The sequence below is a fragment of the Chiloscyllium plagiosum genome, unplaced genomic scaffold (assembly GCF_037043375.1).
Source record: "Chiloscyllium plagiosum isolate Xiang-an unplaced genomic scaffold, Cpla_swu_hap1 HiC_scaffold_39, whole genome shotgun sequence".
In the NCBI taxonomy this organism is placed as follows: domain Eukaryota; kingdom Metazoa; phylum Chordata; class Chondrichthyes; order Orectolobiformes; family Hemiscylliidae; genus Chiloscyllium; species Chiloscyllium plagiosum.
The window spans coordinates 37,484,702-37,504,925 of NW_028270177.1; the positions used below are offsets into that span (position 1 = coordinate 37,484,702).

Here is a 20,224-nt window from a genome sequence, read left to right on the forward strand (position 1 = left end):
TAACAATCTGGATGAAGGAACTGAAGGCATTGTTGCTAAGTTTGTAGATGACACAAAGGTAGGTGTAAAGACAAACAAGTGTTAAGAAACGGGGAGACAGCAGATGGACTTGGACAGCCTAAGAGACTGGGCAAAGAAGTGCAGATGGGGCTATAATGTGGGAAAGTATGAGATAGTGCACTTCCGTAGGAAGAATAGAGGTGTAGACTATTTTCTAACTGAGAAAAGGCTTTGGAAATCTGAAGCACAAAGGGACTTGGGAATCCTACTTCAGGACTCTCCTGAAGTTTACATATTGGCAGTTAAGAAGGCAAATGTCATGTTAGCATTCATTTCAATTGTGCTACAATACAAAATCAGAAATATACTGCTCATGCTGCATAAGGCTTTGGTCAGATTGCATTTAAGTTATTGTGAGCAGTTTTGGACCCTGTCTCTAAGGAATGATGTAATGGCATTGGAAGGGGTTCAGAATAGATTTACAAGAATGGTTCCAGGGATGAAAGGCTTGTCATACAAGCAGCAGTTGAGGACTCTGAGACTGTACTCAATAGTCAAGAGTGTGGTGCTGGAAAGGCACAGCAGATCAGACAGCACCCTAGGAGTTAGCAGAATTGATGTTTCGGGCATAAGCCCTGATGAGATGCCTGATGAAGGGCTTATGCCCAAAACGTCGATTCTCCTGCTCCGTGGATGCTTCTGACCTGCTGTGCATTTCCAGCACCACACTCTTGAATCTGTTCTCCAGCATCTGCAGTTCTCACTTTCTTCTGCACTCAAAAGACTTTAGAAGATGTGGTGGAGGGTGGAATCTAATTGAAACTTAGAGTACTGGATTGAATGAACATGGAGGAGATGCCTCCACTGGTAGGTGAGACTGAGACCCAGGACACATCCTCAGAGTGAAGGGACAACCCTTTAGAACTGAGTTGAGGAGGAATTTCTTCAGCCCAAGGGTGGTTAATCTGTGGAACTCATTGCTGCACAAGGCTGTGGAGAGCAATTCATAGAGTGTATTAAAGACAGAGATAGATAGGTTCTTGATCGGTAAGGGAATCAAGGGTTACAGGGAGCCAGCAGGAGAATGGGACTGAGAAACATGTCAGCCATGAATGAATGGCAGAGCAGACTCAATGGGTCAAATGGCTTAATTCTGCTCCTATTTCTTATGGTTTATGGGTCCTTTTGAATTTGAAAGGTAAATCTCAATATGACTACATGTTGCTGCTAAACACCCAAGAATGTCAGTTCATGATTTAGGCATCATTGGTTAGCACTGCTGCCTCACAGCGCCAGAGACCTGGGTTCAATTCCTGCCTCAGGCGACTGACTGTGTGGAGTTTGCACGTTCTCCCCGTGTCTGCGTGGGTTTCCTCCGGGTGCTCCGGTTTCCTCCCACAGTCCAAAGATGTGCAGGTCAGGTGAATTGGCCGTGCTAAATTGCACGTAGTGTTAGGTAAGGGGTAAATGTAGGGGTATGGTGGGTTGCGCTTCGGCGGGTCGGTGTGGACTTGTTGGGCCGAAGGGCCTGTTTCCACACTGTAAGTAATCTAATCTAATCTAATCTAATCTAATCTAATCTAATCGAGTCAGTTGGATTCTTTTAGGGACGGGCAATAAATACTGTCCTGGCCAATGGCACCCACATCTTGTGAATGAATTTTAAAAAATAATGCTTCAGAATTGACACACTTCCTTTTGTTGGCACATCAAATCACTGTTTTGCTGTTTTCCAGATGTACAATTTGGTCCTGTACAACGATGGACACCTTTTCCAAGCAGAGAGTATGATAAACAGTTACCACATCCTCTGTGCTGCATTCATATCCGGAGATTTTCGATTGGTCTTTCTGTATGATGGGAATGATTTCTTCATTATTAATGGTGGGAGACAGCTGCTGCACAGCCACCAACCAACCTTCAAACCTTCGCAACATTTCACTTCATGGCATGACCTAATTACAGTTTTTATAAACAGACAATGCCCTTGAAAGGGCAGCAGGGGTTAGCACTGCTACCTCACAGTGCAGGGACCTGTGTTTGATTCTAGCCTTGGCCAACTGTGTGGAGTTTACACGTTCTCCCATGTCTGCATGGTTTTCCACCAGATGCTCCAGTTTTCTCCCATGTCCAAAGATGTGCAGGTGAGAAGAATTGGCTATGTTAAATACTGGATTATAGAAATAGGTTGTTAAGTCCTTTTTTCTGAGGTTCTTACACACTTGAAGCAACTGCAACACACCAACTTCTGTGAACAAGCAACCAAATTTATTAAACACAGTACAGTACAGGCTTTCTGGAGGAACCTTTAACACACCTCACAGAACTTACGGGATCGTGGTAAAAGCTTTCATTGTACAAAGGAAACAGTCTTTCCTTTATACGAAACTCTCAAAATCACAGTTAGTACTGCCCACAAGACAACCCCCAACCATCCCCTCAGTCAAATGGCACTCAAGATACAACGCAGTGGCCACCCCACCTCCAGAAACAATGTAATGCAAATCATCCCTTAATGGTCAAATCTGTTGCAAATTATTTTTTGTAACTATAGGGGAGTAGTCAAATTCCAATTGGAAGAAAATGTAAATCATCCTTGAATGGCAAGGAAATGGCCATGTAAACCTCATCCATTCCATCTATAAGACAAAGACACGCCACCTTTACCCCTGGGGCATTCAATTTCTTGCAGGTCAGTAGAGCAAATTAACTCTTTAATGTCTCAGGGTCAGGGCTAGGCCTAGGTGGATACTCTGCGGAGGATATCAGTATTGGCTCAATAGGCCAAATGGCCTCTTTCCACACTGGCGACTCTCTGAAGGTCTGCCCTTTTCATTTAACTTTGCAGAACTGGTACAACCCGGATATGACTATTATCTTTGTGGTAACATAATGGATTTTATACATGCCTGCTACATCTTCAGTTTCTCTGATGTGAACATGTGATGATATCAATCTATCAGTGTACAGGATTAATTAAATAAACAAATTCACAATTAAACAATTTATAACAGCAAAACAATTTAGTCAAATCCTACGCACAGAAGAGATGCCCATCTCCAAGCTGAGAGATTTGGACATAAAATTTTGAAAACTTTTGCTCAGAGACATCAATTTAAGTGTTTTTAGATTGATTCCTGGATTTTGTTTTAGATTAGATTACTTACAGTGTGGAAACAGGCCCTTCAGCCCAACAAGTCCACACCGACCCGTCGGAGCGCAACCCACCCAGACCCATTCCCCTACACTTACCCGTTCACCTAACACTGTGGGCAATTTAGCATGGCCAATTCACCTAAGCTGCACATTTTTGGACTGTGGGAGGAAACCGGTGCTCCCGGAGGAAACCCACGCAGACACAGGGAGAATGTGCAAACTCTACACAGTCGCCTGAGGTGGGAATTGAACCCGGGTCTCTGGCGCTGTGAAGCAGCAGTGCCAACCACTGTGCCACCGTGCCACCCAGATGTTTCTTAGGTTTAAATTTGGAACTTTTATAGAAATTTTTTCTGAATATTTTTGTTTTGTTTTGTGAATGCTATAAATACTCAAAAACTAGGGGGCTCACCACACCGTTTCCAGCGTAATTGGGGATGGGCACGAAATACTAGCTCAACCATCACTGCCCTCATTCCTATATCATGTTTTAAAAATACACAGAAATAATCAAGATTTGAAAGCACTAGCTTTCGGAGCACTGCTCCTTCATCAAGTGGTTATGACACAACCACCTGATGAAGGAGCAGCACTCAAAAAGCTAGAGCTTCCAAAATATTGTAAACCTGTTGGACCATAACCTGGTGTTGTGATTTATAACTTAGAAATAATCAAGTGCAATTAGAGAATCAATTAAAGTGTAAAGATAAAGAATTAAGCAATATCAGAGTCATAATTTTGCCGTCACACACAATGAACCAACTATTTAACGTTAACGTTCCATGGGGAAAGTATTTTTTTGTACTATTTCCTAGATTTCCAACTTGCTGTAATGTCTGATTAATGTTCACTGAATGGCAAAAAAGCACGAGTCTTACAAAGTTGAGAGAGTGATGCTGAAAAAGCACAGCAGGTCAGGCAGCATCCGAGGAGCAGGAGGATCGATATTTCGGGCATAAGCCTTTCATCTCACAAACACGGGGGGCCATCTGGTGCAGTCTCCCTTTCTAACTGAAGGATATACATAAGGATCTACTTGCATTGGACGTAGGGCGCGGCTCACCATTTTGGTCCTGAGGATGAAAGAGTTGAGCTGAGTGAAGTGGGTCCTTGATGCCTGAAAATCAGGAAAATGCGAGGAGATTCCAGATCCTGGAGGGGCTGAACAGACTACACACCAACATTCCCCAGCTCAGAGATCATTCTGGAAGGTGGGAGGGGGAGGGGAAGCAACAGACTAACGTCACAGACCCGCTCGATGGTGCTTCATGAATAGGGCGGCGGGACAGTCGTGAAGCGCAGGCGAGACGCTGGTGGTGACGTCAGCGGCTGCGTGGGCGCGCGAGCACGGCCGTTGAAGGGGTGGCGCGAGCGCAGAGCGGCCTGCTCTATGCAATGGCGGCGCCTGCGGCCTGGATCTCGGTGCTGCTGCTGCTCCTTCTCCCGCTGCTGCTGTTCAGCGGCCCTGCCGCCGGGGAGGAGAATCGGCCCAAGGCCGGCCCGAAGAAGAAAAAGGACATCCGCGATTACAACGATGCCGACATGGCGAGGTTGCTGGAGGAGTGGGAGGTGCGGAGTCGCTATGAGGCGGGAATAAAGAGAGGCCCGGCGGGAGGGAGGAAAGGAAAGGAGTGATCAGGGATAGGAGCAATCCAGGGTCTTCCCCCACACCCGGTTACCCTCCCTCTTCCCCCCCCCCCCCCTACCCGGTTTCCCTTGTCTCTTCCGCCCGCCCCAATACCCGGTTATCCGCCCCCCCCTCCCCCATACCCGGTTATCCGCCCCCCCCCCCCCCCAATACCCGGTTATCCTCCCCCCCCCCCCCCTCCCAATACCCGGTTATCCTCCCCCCCCCCCCCCCCCAATACCCGGTTATCCTCCTCCTCTCTCCCCCCCCCCCCAAATACCCGGTTATCCCCTCTCCCCCCCTCCCCCCCCCCCAATACCTGGTTACCCTTCTCCCCACCCCCCCCCCCCATACCCGGTCACCCCCCCCCCCCCCCCCCCCCATACCCGGTCTCACACCCCCCCCCCCCCCCCCCCATACCCGGTTACCCCCCCATACCCGGTTACCCTTCCCCCCCCCCCATACCCGGTTTCCCTTGTCTCTTTCGCCTGCCCCATACCCGGTTATCCTCTTTCCCCCCCCCCCCCCAATACCTGGTTATTCCCCCCCCCCCAATACCCTTCTCCCCCTCCCCCACCCATACTTGGTTACCCTCCCCTCCCCCCCCCCCATACCTGGTTACCCCCCCCCCCCATACCTGGTTACCCCCCCCCCCCCCCCATACCTGGTTACCCTCTCCCCCCCCCCCATACCTGGTTACCCCCCCCCCCCCATACCTGGTTACCCCCCCCCCCCCCATACCTGGTTACCCTCTCCCCCCCCCTCCCCCCATACCTGGTTACCCCCCCCCCCCCCCATACCTGGTTACCCCCCCCCCCCATACCTGGTTACCCTCCCCCCCCCCCCCCCCCCCCCCATACCTGGTTACCCTCCCCCCCCCCCCCAATACCTGGTTACCCCCCCCCCCCCATACCTGGTTACCCTCTCTCTTCCCCCCCCCCCCCCCCCCCCCATACCTGGTTACCCTCTCTTCCCCCCCCCCCCCCCAATATACCCCGGTTACCCTCTCTCCCCACCCCCCCCATATACCCGGTTACCCTCTTTCCCCCCCCTCACCCATGCCATACCCGGTTACCCTCTTTCCCCCCCCCCCCCCGTACCCAGTTACCCTCTTTCCCCCCCCCCCCCCCCCATACCCGGTTTCCCTTGTCTCTTCCGCCCCCCATACCCGGTTTCCCTTGTCTCTTCCGCCCCCCCATACCCAGTTATCTACCCTCTCTCCTCTCCCCCCCCCCCCCCCCCCCACCCGGTTCCCCCCCCCCCCCCCCCCGGTTCCCCCCCCCCCCCCCCCCAAATACCCGGTTTCCCTTGTCTCTTCCGCCCCCCCCCCCATACCCGGTTACCCTCTTCCCCCCCCCATACCCGGTTACCCTCCCCCGCCCCTGTGTCTGCCCTCCTCCCCAGCTGCTTGTCCTCATCTCCCTTCTCCCCTAGCTCTTGACTCCCCCACTCCAGGTGAAATGCATTGTCTATCTACCCTGTCCATGCCCCCCTCATGATTTTAGAAACCTCTATAAGGTCACCTCTCACCCTTTGTCACTCCAGGGAAAACAGCCATAGTTGATCCAGCCTCTCCCTATAGCACAGAACCTCCAACCCTCAACGTCCTTATAAATCTTTTCTGAACCCCTTCAAGTTTCACAACATTCTTCCTCTAGGAGGGAGACCATAATTGTGCACGATAATCCAAAAATGGCCTTACCAATTGTTTGAAAGTTGCATCTCAGCCAGGGTGCTAAACAAGGTGCTTAGCATGCTGTCTTCCTTGCTCAAATTATTGAATATAGGATAATATTAAATTGGACAAGGTTCAGGAAAGATTTACAAATATGTTGCTGAGACTGGAGGGTTTGATTATGAGGATAGGCTTGGACTTTTATACTGGAGTGGGTGAGGTTGCGGGGTGGTCTTAGAGGTTTATAAAATCATGAGTGGCATCGATAAGGTGAATAACAAAGGTTTTTACTGAGGGTGGGTGAGTTCAGAACTTGTAAGCATATTTTTAAGGTGAGAGGGAGAAAGATTTAAAAGGGACCTGACATGTAACTATTTCACACAGGGTGGTTCATGTGCAGAATGGACTGTCAGAGGAAGTGGTAGATGCAGGTATAATTACAATATTTAAAAGACATTTGGACAGGTACATGAATACACTTACACCTTTGGAAAGGTTTAGAGGGATATGGGCCAAATGCAGGAAAGTGGGACTAGTTTAGTTTGGGGAAACTGAGTTGGCATGGATGAGTTTGATCAAATAGTCAGTTTGTCTTGCTGTATGACTTTGAAAAAGATGGGGTTCAGGTAAGTGGGTGTGGGAGGGGTGTTTGCTTGGGAAGTAGAATTAATTGGTTTGGAATAATTTGAAGTTGATTTTAAGTATATTGAGGGATAGGGACGGACGTAATAGATATTTGATGATTGAGGAAGCAGCCTGATGGGTTGAGAAAGGGTGGTGCTGTGGTTATCAACATCATGTTGTTGAAGGATAGCCAACCAGATGGTATCAAAGTCGTACTAACTATTCCACAAAATATTTTTGATTTTCATTCCCTGATCCAAACAGAACTAATAACCAGTCGGCAAATTGCTAAGTTCTGGTGAATTTCCTCAAAAGTAGGATTTGCGCTTCACTTCCTGTAAAGTTAAGGATCTGCAGCTCTTAAGGAATTTATCTGGCATTGTGTTGTTTTGCAAACATGTTTCAAAACTCAAGTAGTTAAGATATTTATTTTCAAGAATTAACCCTAAAATATTATTGCTGACAAAAGTGTCACTGAAACAAGATTTGTATATTCTGAGTATTATACAAAATACTTCCCGCAGTTTAAAAGATTTGCCTGGTTGTTTTTGCTAATGTTCAGTATCATGTGGCCTGTACCAAGCATAAGAATACTATTTAGTGTGTGCCATTTTCATTATAAACTCTTAAAATGCTGAAGTCAACATTTGCTTTTCTTCATCTATAAACGTAATCTAAAATAACATGGAAGATCACTTAATTAAATGATATTTTGCGTGAAGTTCTCAGGTAATGTGGTACAGTGTTTTGTGTTAACATTGATTTCAAATTAATAGATGATTTTCCATCAGAAATTTGTATGACCTTGTCTTTATGCAGAAAGACGATGATATAGAAGAAGGGGACCTACCAGAACACAAGAGAGCTTCTCCACCAATAGACTTTTCCAAAATTGATCCCAGCAATCCTGAAAACCTGCTGAAGGCAACCAAGAAAGGCAAGACCTTAATGATATTTGTAACAGTGTCTGGGAATCCTACTGAAAAGGACACTGAAGAGATTACCAGTCTTTGGCAAGGCAGCCTGTACAATGCAAATTATGATGTACAGCGGTAAGTGTTTCAGCATTATGTCTTAAAACAAAGCTACAAAGAACCAGTGAATCAACAAAAATGGCTATAAGTGAAATGGTGTCTGTAGTCTAATTCAACAGCAAAAACAGAAATTGCTGGAAAAGTTGAGCGGGTCTTGCAGCATCTAAGGAGAGATATCAGGTTTAATGCTTCAAGTCCAGTGACCCTTCAGAACAGTGCTAAGGAAGCATCACTGGATCTGAAACATTAACTCTGATTTCTCTCCACAGATGCTACCAGACTTGCTCAGCTTTTCCAGCAATTCTTGTTTTTGTTTCTGATTTCCAGCATCTGCAGTTCTTTCAGTTTTTACTTTGTGGTATGATTGTCTATTTGATGATCTTCGCTTAAAAATTGAATTTTTTTGTTCATTCTGTCATGAGATGTGGGTATTGCTGATGAGCTGTTCCCAATCTTAATTGCCCTTAGCATTTCAGAATCAACCACACCGCTTTGGACCTCAACCAATGTAGGCCAAACCGAGGTTTGTGATGTTGATTAAGGGATGGGTAGAATCCTTACAGTGCAGGAAGAGACCATTCAGCCCATCAAGTGTACACTTAAAGAGCATCCCACCAAGACCCAGCCACTCTCACCACCACCCCCCACTCCCCCCGCCAATTATCGAGGATGGTTTAAACACCGTAATCAAATTTCCTGTCAGCACCTTGGCTCTGAGAAAAGCAGTTCCACTTCCTCTATCTATACAGGCAAAGTCACCAGAGTCATAGAGATGCACAGCACAGACCTTTTGGTCCAACCCTATCCTAAAGGACATTAGGTGAATTAGATGGCTTTTTAAAGCAGTGATGGTGTCATGGTCACTATTGACTTTCAGTTCCATATATTGATTTTTCTAAATGGAATTTGAATTCCAACCACAGCCATGGTGGGATTTGAACCCATTTCCCTTGAACGTTAGCATTTGGTTTATTAGTCCAGTGATGCTGCTACTATGGTACAAGCTTTCCCCATCTCTGTGAAACATATAAAGTGAAAAGGGATCCTGTGAGATAACTTCATGGATGAATAATTAACCAACATTGCTGTCTTTATTTTGCGTATGAACAGTTATTACATGAATTGTATAGTGGGATTCTGTTAGCATTTTTGGGTCCTGAAGTTTCTCACCTGGAACAGAGAACATAGAAGAATACAGCGCAGTACAGGCCCTTCGGCCCTCGATGTTGCGCCGATCCAAGCCCACCTAACCTACACTAGCCCACTATCCTCCATATGCCTATCCAATGCCCGCTTAAATGCCCATAATGAGGGAGAGTCCACCACTGCTACTGGCAGGGCATTCCATGAACTCACGACTCGCTGAGTAAAGAACCTACCCCTAACATCTGTCCTATACCTACCCCCCCTTAATTTAAAGCTATGCCCCCTTGTAATAGCTGACTCCATACGAGGAAAAAGATTCTCACTGTCGACCCTATCTAAACCCCTAATCATCTTATACACCTCTATCAAGTCACCCCTAAACTTTCTTTTCTCCAATGAAAACAACCCCAAGTGCCTCAGCCTTTCCTCATACGATCTTTCTACCATACCAGGCAACATCCTGGTAAACCTCCTCTGCACCCGTTCCAGTGCCTCCATATCCTTCCTATAGTATGGCGACCAAAACTGCACACAATACTCCAGATGTGGCCGCACCAGAGTCTTATACAACTGCAACATGACCTCAGTACTCCGGAACTCAATTCCTCTACCAATAAAAGCCAGTACGCCATATGCCTTCTTCACCGCACTATTTACCTGGGTGGCAACTTTCAAAGATTTGTGTACATGGACACCAAGATCCCTCTGCTCATCCACACTACCAAGTATCCGACCATTAGCCCAGTACCCCATCTTTTTATTACCCTTACCAAAGTGAATCACCTCACACGTAGCTACATTGAACTCCATTTGCCACCTTTCTGCCCAGTTCTGCAGCTTATCTATATCCCGCTGTAACCTGCCACATCCTTCCTAACTGTCTACAACTCCACCGACTTTCGTATCATCCGCAAACTTACTCACCCAACCTTCTAACCCCTCCTCCAGGTCATTTATAAAAATGACAAACAACAATGGTCCCAAAACAGATCCTTGCGGAACACCGCTAGTGACGGCACTCCAAGATGAACCTTTGCCATCAACTACTACCCTCTGTCTTCTTCCAGCCAGCCAACCCCTAATCCAAACCTCCAACTCGCCCTCGATGCCATACCTCCGTATTTTTTGCAGTAGTCTACCATGGGGAACCTTATCAAACGCCTTACTAAAATCCATATACACCACATCTACTGCTTTCCCCTCGTCCACCTCCTTAGTCACCTTCTCAAAGAATTCAATAAGGTTTGTGAGGCACGACCTGCCCTTCACAAAACCATGCTGACTATCCTTGATCACATTATTCCTATCCAGATGTTCATAAATCCTATCCCTTACAATTCTCTCTAAGATTTTGCCCACAACAGAAGTGAGACTCACCGGCCTATAGTTACTAGGGTTATCCCTACTCCCCTTCTTGAACAAGGGAACCACATTTGCTAGCCTCCAATCTTCTGGCACTACTCCTGTAGACAACGAGGACATAAAAATCAAGGCCAATGGCTCTGCAATCTCCTCCCTTGCTTCCCAGAGAATCCTAGGATAAATGCCATCAGGCCCAGGGGACTTATCTATTTTCACCCTTTCCAGAATTTCCAACACCTCTTCTCTACATACCTCAAAGCTATCCATTCTACTTAATTGTGACTCAGTACTCACATTGACAACAATGTCCTGTTCCTGATTGAATACTGACGAAAAGTATTCATTCAGTGTCTCCCCAATCTCTTCAGCCTCCACACGCAACTTCCCACTACTATCCTTGACTGGACCTATTCCTACCCTTGTCATTCTTTTATTCCTGACATACCTATAGAAAGCCTTAGGGTTTTCCCTAATCCTACCAACTAAGGACCTTTCATGTCCCCTCCTTGCTGCTCTTAGCTCTCTCTTCAGGTCCTTCCTGGCTACCTTATAACTCTCAATCGCCCCAATTGAACCTTCACGCCTCATCTTTACATAGGCCGCCCTCTTCCATTTAACAAGGGATTCTAATTCCTTATTAAACCACGGCTCCCTCACACGACCCTTTCCTCCCTGCCTGACGGGCACATACTTATCAAGGACACTCAATAGTTGCTCCTTGAACAAGCACCACATATCAATTACATATCAATCAAATTTCCTGTCAGTGCCTTGGCTCTGAGGAAAGCAGCTCCACTTCCTCTATCTCTACAGGTAAAAGTCACCATAGTCCAAGATGCACAGCACAGACCCTTTGGTCCAACTCGTCCATGCTGACCAAATATCGTAACCTAATCTATTTACCAGCACTTTGCCCCATCCCTCGAAACCCTTCCTATTTATACACCTATCCAGACGCCTTTTAAATGTTTTAATTGTACCAGCAGCTTCCACTTCCCCTGACAGCTCATTCCATATGTGCAACACCGTCTGCGTGAAAATGTTGCCCTTAAGTCTCTCTTAAATTTTCCCCCTCTTCCCCTTAAATCTATGCAATCTAGTTCTGGGCTCTCTCACTGCAGGGAGAAGACCTTGACTATTTACTCTATCCATGCCCCTCATGATTTTATAAATCTCTATAAGGTCACACCCCCCACCCCCACCCTCTGTTGCTCCAGGGAAAACAGCCCCAGTCTATTCAGCCTCTCCCTTTTTCTCAAAACCTCCAACTCTGGTAACATCCATGTAATTCTTTTCTGAATCATTTCAAGTTTCACCTCTCGCAGACCATAAGGCTGCTCTGTCTTTAGAAAGAGATGACTAGTGATGATTTAACCTCAGGGTCACCACACCTCAGGTGAGGAGGAGAGGTGGGACCTACATGGTAATCTCAGCTGATGTGGGAATGAAACTTGTGCTGCTGTTGTCACGCTGCAACGCAAACCAGCCATCTAGCCAAATAAGCCAACTGACTGTATATGAAGTGTAATGTGCAAAGATGTGAGGTTGTCCACTTTGATCAAAAGAATAGAAGAGAAGCATATTATTTTAAATAGAGATGCTCCGGTATATCAGTACAGAAGGATCTAGGTACTCTTGTGCATGAATCTCAAAAGATGGCATGTTGATTCAGCAAGTAATTAGAATGATGGATGCAGCAGAGAAGTATGGAAGATTTGCTACAAATGTACAGTGCAACGGTGAGACCACACCTCAAGGAAAGTGAACAGTTTTGGCCTTTTTAGAAGGAAAACTTGGTATATTTGCATAGAAAGTAGTTCACAATAGGTTCATTAGCTGATTACTGGGGTGAGATGTTCTCTTATGTGTTTGGTATTGAGGCCTACACCCCTTGCAGCCTCTGATGGAGAGATGATTTTTATTGAAACATTAAATTCTGACAGAGCTTGCCAGAGCAAGTCCTGAGAGTGTTTTCTGAAATGAGGGGACAAATTTTAAAACTAAGGCTTCACCCATTTAAGATGCAGATGAGCAGTTTTTCCGCAATCATTTGCTTTCTGGAGTTTTCTTTTCCAGAGAGCTGCATTTGCTCAGTGATTAAATATATTTGAAACTTGGGCAGTTTTTGATCAACAAGGGAGGCAGGATTATGGGGAGCAGACAAAAAAGTAGTGTTAAGGCCACAGTGAGATCAACCATGATCGTACTAAATGGTAAGATGGTACATGGACAGGGTCGACGGCCAAATGGTGTGCTCCTTTTTATGTTTCTTATGATCGTGTATTTCATGGGCAGTTTTGCAAATCTGTTTTCTCACGTGCCTTTTGAACATTCCTGTGCATGACAGCAACTGCACTGTTCTCCTCATTCTCTGTTACCTCATTCGGAAAGCACACATCAAGTTAGTCAAACATGATTTGCCAGTAATGTGTCCATGCTGATTATCCTTTATTAGTCCATGCTTTTTCAAACAGCTTACTCGTCTTTCTCCAAATTAATGATCCATATGTTGCAACAGGATCCTGGAAACATACCACTACATAAATTCTCCATTGCTTTTAAGTGACTAAATGCAGTGATGGGTATTGTGATGATGCTGTTTTAACTTTTTTCTGATTCAGCAGTACTGACTAATTTAGGCAGTGATTTTGTACTCCCCATGGCCAGTGAACAGTATCCCAGACTTGCACAGTAACAAACTTGACAAACTGATCTAGTGATTATATGGTGACTCAAGGCCTCTAAGTGTTGGATGAGGAGGGACAAACTGGCTCTCCTCCTTTATTCATTTGCCCCCTCGTTCACAACACAATGAATTTAAAAGGGTCCCTCCCTTCTGAATGCGTTTGTCTTTATCAAATGAATTTGTTCCAAATAAATCAATTTAACAAAAGAATAACTTTATTAATTAGTAACTGCAGAAACAAGGAATAAGACAACACACAAACAAATGTTGTGAAACTTGAAAGGGTTCAGAAAAGATTTACAAGGATGTTGCCAGGGTTGGAGGATTTGAGCTATAGGGAGAAGCTGAACAGGCTGGGGCTGTTTTCCCTGGAATGTCGGAGGCTGAGGGCTGACCTTATAGAGGTTTACAAAATTGAGGGCCATGAATAGGATAAATAGACAAAGTCTTTTCCCTGGGGTCGGGAAGTCCAGAACTAGAGGGCATAGGTTTAGGGTGAGGGGGGAAAGATATAAAAGAGACCTAAGGGGCAACGTTTTCACGCAGAGGGTGGTACGTGTATGGAATGAGCTGCCAGAGGATATGGTGGAGGCTGGTACAATTGCAACATTTAAGAGGCATTTGGATGGGTATGTGAATAAGAAGGGTTTGGAGGGATATGGGTCAGGTGCTGGCAAGTGGGACTAGATTGGGTTGGGATATCTGGTCGGCATGGACAGGTTGGACCGAAGGGTCTGTTTCCATGCTGTACATCTCTATGACTCTATGACTGTGACACAGATAAAGAGACTAAAAAAGATTCGTGTTAAAAGATATATGGATCAATCTCTCAGCGTATTTTGTGGAGTGTAGAATATTGATAGTTGAATAGTACATTTTAGGATTCTTGACTCTTGCAGATCATTCAAAGTCCTTTTATCCTGTATCCTTCTGACAATAGTTTGTTGGTAGCACTCTAATCCAAAGAATGCTTCTTATAATGGATCCTTCTGACTGGCTTGCTGTTGGCTTTCAGCACTCAGAACAAGTCAGTCCTTTTACCTGCAGTGCATTTGCAACTAGTGGATGACTCTTTGTCTGTTAGCATCCTGGCACACTGGCACTGAAGTCAAAGCTCTTACATGTGATGCCTCAGTTCACTAGCATACTATCTTCCACTGGCACATCTCTTTTGACTAATGTATTGCATCGGATTTTTAAGCACAATTATTTGTATTTTCCGAGAAAGGCGAAAAACAAAAAAATATTTTCAATAGGTGGCTTTCTGCCGAGAAGGTGGGAGATCATCAGCTCTCTTCCTGTTACATGTCTATCTCTGTTTAAGGTATTCCTGACACTTTACAGGGTGTGACATTCCATGGGTCCAACATAGGACTTTGGCAACCATCTTGGAATTTATATATTGATCTTTTGAAATGTATATGAATCCATAACCTTTGAAAAATTTACACCAAGTTGGGTGGAGGTTAAATCACGTGAAAATTTCTAAACTAATACCATTTTCATTTGGAATTCTTACGGTTTTTAGGTAAATGAGGAAAATGAAGCCAGGGTTAGTTAAGTATTCAATGTATGATTTAATTGTGGAAGACGGGGGTGACTTTACATCTTGCTTTTATGTACCTGACATAATTAATGCAATTTCTTATTTTTATCTGGAGTAAAAGTGTTACTGAGAAGTTTAGAACCACAAGACATAAGAATTAAATATGGTATTATGAATTTGAATTTGTAAGTTAACTGCTAATTTTTTTCTGACGTACATCTTTAGAAGAAAGATGATAGATGAAAAGGATTTGAAATGTGTTAACAACAGATTTTTTTTGTCTTTAATATATATTTGTTTCCCTTGTAGCTCTGATTTGTCACCAAGTTCAAATTCTTTTTGTATAATAGTTGAATCTTGCATAAGTGTGTAGCAACTAAAGTGCAACTGAACAGGAAGCACTAATTTCCTTACCTTTTTAGGTTTACTGACGTATCAGTAAAACGTAGCACAGATAATTTTGCAATCTGAGCATCCTAGAATACTTTTGAATTGTTGTTAATGTGGGGAAGCACAGACAATTGTGCACAGATCATCCCATAATGAACAGTGATAATGACTGGATAATCTGGTCGAACAAGCAGATGAAGTTCAATAACACTAGTGTGAAGTAGTAGAATTTGGAAGGAAGTATGCGGAGTGATATAACATGATAAATGGCACAATTTTAAAAGATATAAAGTGCGAGAGATGAGGGTGCTTATGATCAAAGCTTTGGAGATGTCAATCAGGTTAACAAAGCAGTTGATAATACATGTGGTATTCTGGGTTTTATAGATAGGTGCAAAGAGTACACATATTAAACCTGTATGAATATTAGAGAGGCCCCAACTAGAGTATTGTTTTCAATTCTGAATACAAGACTGGAAGGCTTATGGACGAAATTTGCTAGAATGGTTGCAGGGATTGAGGGTTACAGCTGTTTGGATAGTTTCGAGAAGCCAGAGTTGTCTGTAAAGCAGAGAAAACCAAGAGGAAATCTGATAAAAATGTTTTGATGTCGTAACTAAAGTGAAACTGCTTCCAGGATGCAGATGGAAAGTGACAAGGACCAAAAAATCCTGAGAAATGAGTTTTTAATACAGTGAGCTGTTGTGATCTGGAAGGCACTGTTCACTAAAGCTTTCGAAAGGAACATGTATAAATAATTTCAGGAAAAAGATGAAAAGGACCTTGGAAATAGAGCTGTGGTTTGGAACTAACTGAATTGTTCTTCAGAAAATGGCACATACTCTATGACTTTCCATGCTGTACCATTTGACTGTTTTCGCTTGAGGGATAGATATGGTAGAACCAAAACAGAACCATGATATCTTGCAGCCATTGGAAAGGCAGCATCTAACAAGGCACTGCTCCCTCAGTACTGCGCTGATGTGTCAGCCTCAATTTTGGGCTCAAATTGATAGAATGAAATATGAACTGACAACCATCTAATTCACAAAAGTACTGGTACCAAGTCATAGTTAGTACCACTTCTGTGCATTGTTGAGAGCAGTTGGAGATTTGTCTGTTTCTGGTTAGCTGAGGGATTTCAGTAAGGTCTGTGGAAAGCAGTAATATTTGTAAAGGAGGGAGAGGAGCAGAAAGATTAGGGAAACTTCATTCTGCATCTCACCACTACAATTACCTGATGAAGGAGCTACGCTCCAAAAGCTAGTGCTTCCAAATAAACCTGTTGGACTTTAACCTGGTGTTGTGTGATTTATAACCTTGTCCACCCTAGTCCAATACTGGCATCTCCAAGTTGGAATTGAGTACTGGTGACCAGGTGATCAAGGGTGGGGGCAGGTGCTGTCAAGAACATAAGTGAAGGGAGGGACTACATGAAATTGAAGAAAACTGTTGGGCTCCTCTTTCCTCGCTCTCCTCTCTTTCCCCTCACAATTACTGAATTATGAAGAAGGAGGCCATTCAGCCCATCATGACAAACTGGCTGTCAGAGCTTTTGACTTAATGCCAATCACTTGTTTTTTCTGTGTAACCCTACATATTATTTCTGTTTAAACAATCAAGTCTTGATTGCCTGAATTGAGCGTGTCTCCACCTTGTTTCCAGGCAGTGTTTCTGGATGCCAGCTACTCACTGTTTGAAAATGTTCCTCACCTGCATTTGCTTCTTTCACAAAACACTTCAAAACTGTCCTCTGGTTCTTTATTCCTTTTATGAATGGGAATAGTGTCCCTAACTGCTCAGTCCAGATCTCAGCATTTGAAAACTTCCATCAAATCTCCTCTTGGCCTTTTCTCCAGTCCCAATTTTACCTATCCATCCTCAACTGAAGTTTCTCATACCTGGGATCTTTCTTATAAACTTATTCAGCACTCACTCCAGCACATTCACATCCTTCTTAAAATGTGGGGCCCAAAACTAAGTAATATTCCAGCTGTTTAATACAAGTTCACCATCACCTTCCAGCTATTGTGCTCTATACCGTTGTTATTGAAGCCTAGATTATTGTTTTTTTATTAACAGCTCTCTACCTGCGTTGCTACTTTTAAGGACCTGTGCACAAATGCTCCTGCACACCCTTTATAAGCGTACTCTTTATACTGTCTGTCCATGTTCTTTGTAGCATACCACATCATCTCTCATTTCTCCACATTGAGTTTCATCTGCACCGATTCCCCTGCTCCATGTCAGTGTCCTTTCCAATTCCTTCTCTGACCACCTTGTTATAAATTCTCCCAAGTTTGATGTCGTTGACAAACATTAGAATTGTTCACTGCGATTTAAGCTCCTAGTTTATTTATATAAATCAGAAAAAGAGTCTCGGTGGCAACTCCTGGGAGTTCCACTACAGTCATCTTCCAGCCTGAAGAATACCCATTAACCAATATTCTGATCGTATTCCTCAATCAATTTTACATCCAGATTTCTCCTGTTTCTTTTCTTCCTTGACCTACACCTTTCCTCACAGGTCTATTGTGTGGCACAGTATCAAAACTTCTGGAAGTCCATGTACACCATGTCAACAGCCATCGAGTCATTGAGACATACAGGAATCAGACCTTTTGATCCAAATTATCCAAGCCAACAAAGTTTCATAAATTAAACTAGTCCCACTTGTCTACAATTGGCCCATATCTCTCTAAATCTTTCCTATTTATATACCCATCCAGATGCTTTTTGACTGTTGTAATTGTACCTGCCTCCGCTTCCTCTAGCAGCTCATTCCATAGTGCAACCCTCTGTGTGCAAAAGTTACCCCTCTAGTCCCTTCTAAATCTTTCCATTCTCACCTTAAATCTATGCCGTCTAGTTTTGGTCTCCCCTTCCCTGGGAAAAGGACCTTTACAACTCCTTGAGAGATTAGTGGTCCCTGACCAGCTCCTGTACATGCTGAATTCCCAAACTGCACCCTGGTGATGACTTTTGTTGTAGAAGCTTTGTATGTGAAGGATGGGATTAGGGTTGTTAGGATGCTCTGTTGCTGCTTTGATTCTCACTGAGGAATCTCACAGGAAGAATAACTGGAGAGCTGAGCCAGTTTATTCAGTTGGACAGAATCATTAGTTGATGGTATAAAGTACAAAGACGGAACAGGTATAGGTGTAAGATTGCACAGCCTGATAACACTGTTAAGTACAGCGAGCTACTGACATTTAGTATGAGAAAGGTCTGTAGTCACATCTGATTAACTTGCTTGTATAACCATACGTTGATCTTGTGCAATATGATCTTCAGTAAAGCCAACTGTCAACAAAGAGACACGCAGAATGAGGGGCAAATGAGCCCTGGTGTTTTGACTGTCAGTCCTATGGCTTTCCGTGGCAGCAGCCAGCAAAGGAATCTTTTGCCACTGTGCGAAGCAGGAGCTTCCTTAAAATCTTGGACAGCCTGCTGCCAGCTGCTGCTGAATCAGAGGCTGCAGCCTGGAGGAGAACTGAGGCAACAGATGCCCAAGCAAGAAATTATATTACTGTCCAAGATAGCTGCATCCCCTCGAATTCTGGCTTTGAGTAGCACTGACTTTTATCCCTCCTTCACTCATGTCCCATCCTTTTAATTCCTTAGGCCTTTACCGCTACATTACCATCCCTACATTCTTTCTTCCTTGCTTATATCCTTTAAGACACAGCTCAAAACCCAAACCTTCTGTCGTATAATTTATGATCTAATATATTCTAATGTCATTGTCATATTGTGTTTTATAATGTTCCTGTGAAGCACCTGTAAAGACAAAGTAAATCGAATTTGTTTTTAACCATTCTCTCTTTCTTGAAGACAGTGACTCTTGCTGTGGTTTTACACTACTTTTAACTACCTTCTAGGTGGTCAATTTAAACTTGGGTGTGTGAAGGAGCGGGGGGGGGAACAAAAATCATAATCACAAAAGGGTGGCTCAGTGGTTAGCTTTGCTGCCCCTCAGGAGCAGAGACCTGGGTTCAATTCTAGCCTTGGGTGGTGTTTGTACATTCGCCCCATGTGTGCGTGGGTTTCCTCCCACAGCCCAAACCAGTGCAGGTTAGGTGGATTAGCTATGGTAAATGAGGGTCACAGGTATAGGGAGGGAGGGAGGGGGGGGGGGGGCTGGATCTGTGTGGACACTCTTTTTTGGAGGTTGTTGCATTTCAGTAGACAGTAACTCTTTCCACACTAGGAATTTTATGATTCTCAGATAATAGACAAACCACAATATATCCTCAATCAGTGCTCATACTCCTTGAAAAGTGAGTGAGAGTGGCGATGTGACTATTCTAGAAATAATTACTCAGGATAGACGTGTCCCCACCACCAGAGTTAAGCTGATCTTTAATTGCTAGATTGCTCCATACAATTGCTCCATACAATTCTCCAATTCCTTTCACACCACCTCTAAATCCAGGGATGATTGAAAAAATGGTTGTCAGTGCCTCTGATTTCCTTTCTCATTTCCAGTTCTGTATCTATGGGAGTCATCTCATCCCTAATCAGCCCTACTCCTTTCTCTACCACCTTTTTACTGTTTCTTGAGAGGACTTCAACGTTTTTCTGTGTTGAATGCCAATCTTTTTTCATAATCCCTCTTTGTTTCTTGTATTTGCTTTTTCACTTCCTTTCTGTACTTCCTGTAGCAAATAGTGTTCAGAGTTACAGGATGGCAAATCAGTGGAGACAAATGGAGCGTACATCCTACAGTTTGAGAGGGGTCATGGACTTACCATGTGCCCCAAACAAACACATCTGCGAGAAGCAGCCGCAGAAATTTGAGCAGTAGCTGGATTCAGTGTGTAGCCTCAAGGCATTGGGCTACATGAACAGAATGTGTAGGAAAATAATTACTTGCAGATTTGAAGTGTACAAGCAGAGTCATAGAGAAGTATAGCATGGAAACAGACTCTTTGGTCGAACTCATCCATGCCGACCAGATATCCTAACCTAAGCGAGT

At 44.3% G+C, this 20,224-nt stretch overlaps 1 protein-coding gene across 2 annotated transcripts in view; it reads left to right on the forward strand.

The window, feature by feature from the left end:
• The first annotated feature begins 4,449 nt into the window (after positions 1 to 4,449).
• Positions 4,450 to 20,224, forward strand: part of mesd (mesoderm development LRP chaperone) — a 59,310-nt gene continuing 43,535 nt past the window's right edge. The window contains exons 1-2 of one of the 2 annotated variants that reach the window (XM_087981279.1): positions 4,450 to 4,725; positions 7,902 to 8,134. In XM_087981279.1, the coding sequence (XP_087837405.1) occupies positions 4,552 to 4,725; positions 7,902 to 8,134 (407 nt within the window). In that variant the 5' untranslated portion in view covers positions 4,450 to 4,551. The remainder of the gene's footprint in view (positions 4,726 to 7,901; positions 8,135 to 20,224) is intronic. The other variant, XM_043677616.2, reaches the window with a different exon arrangement.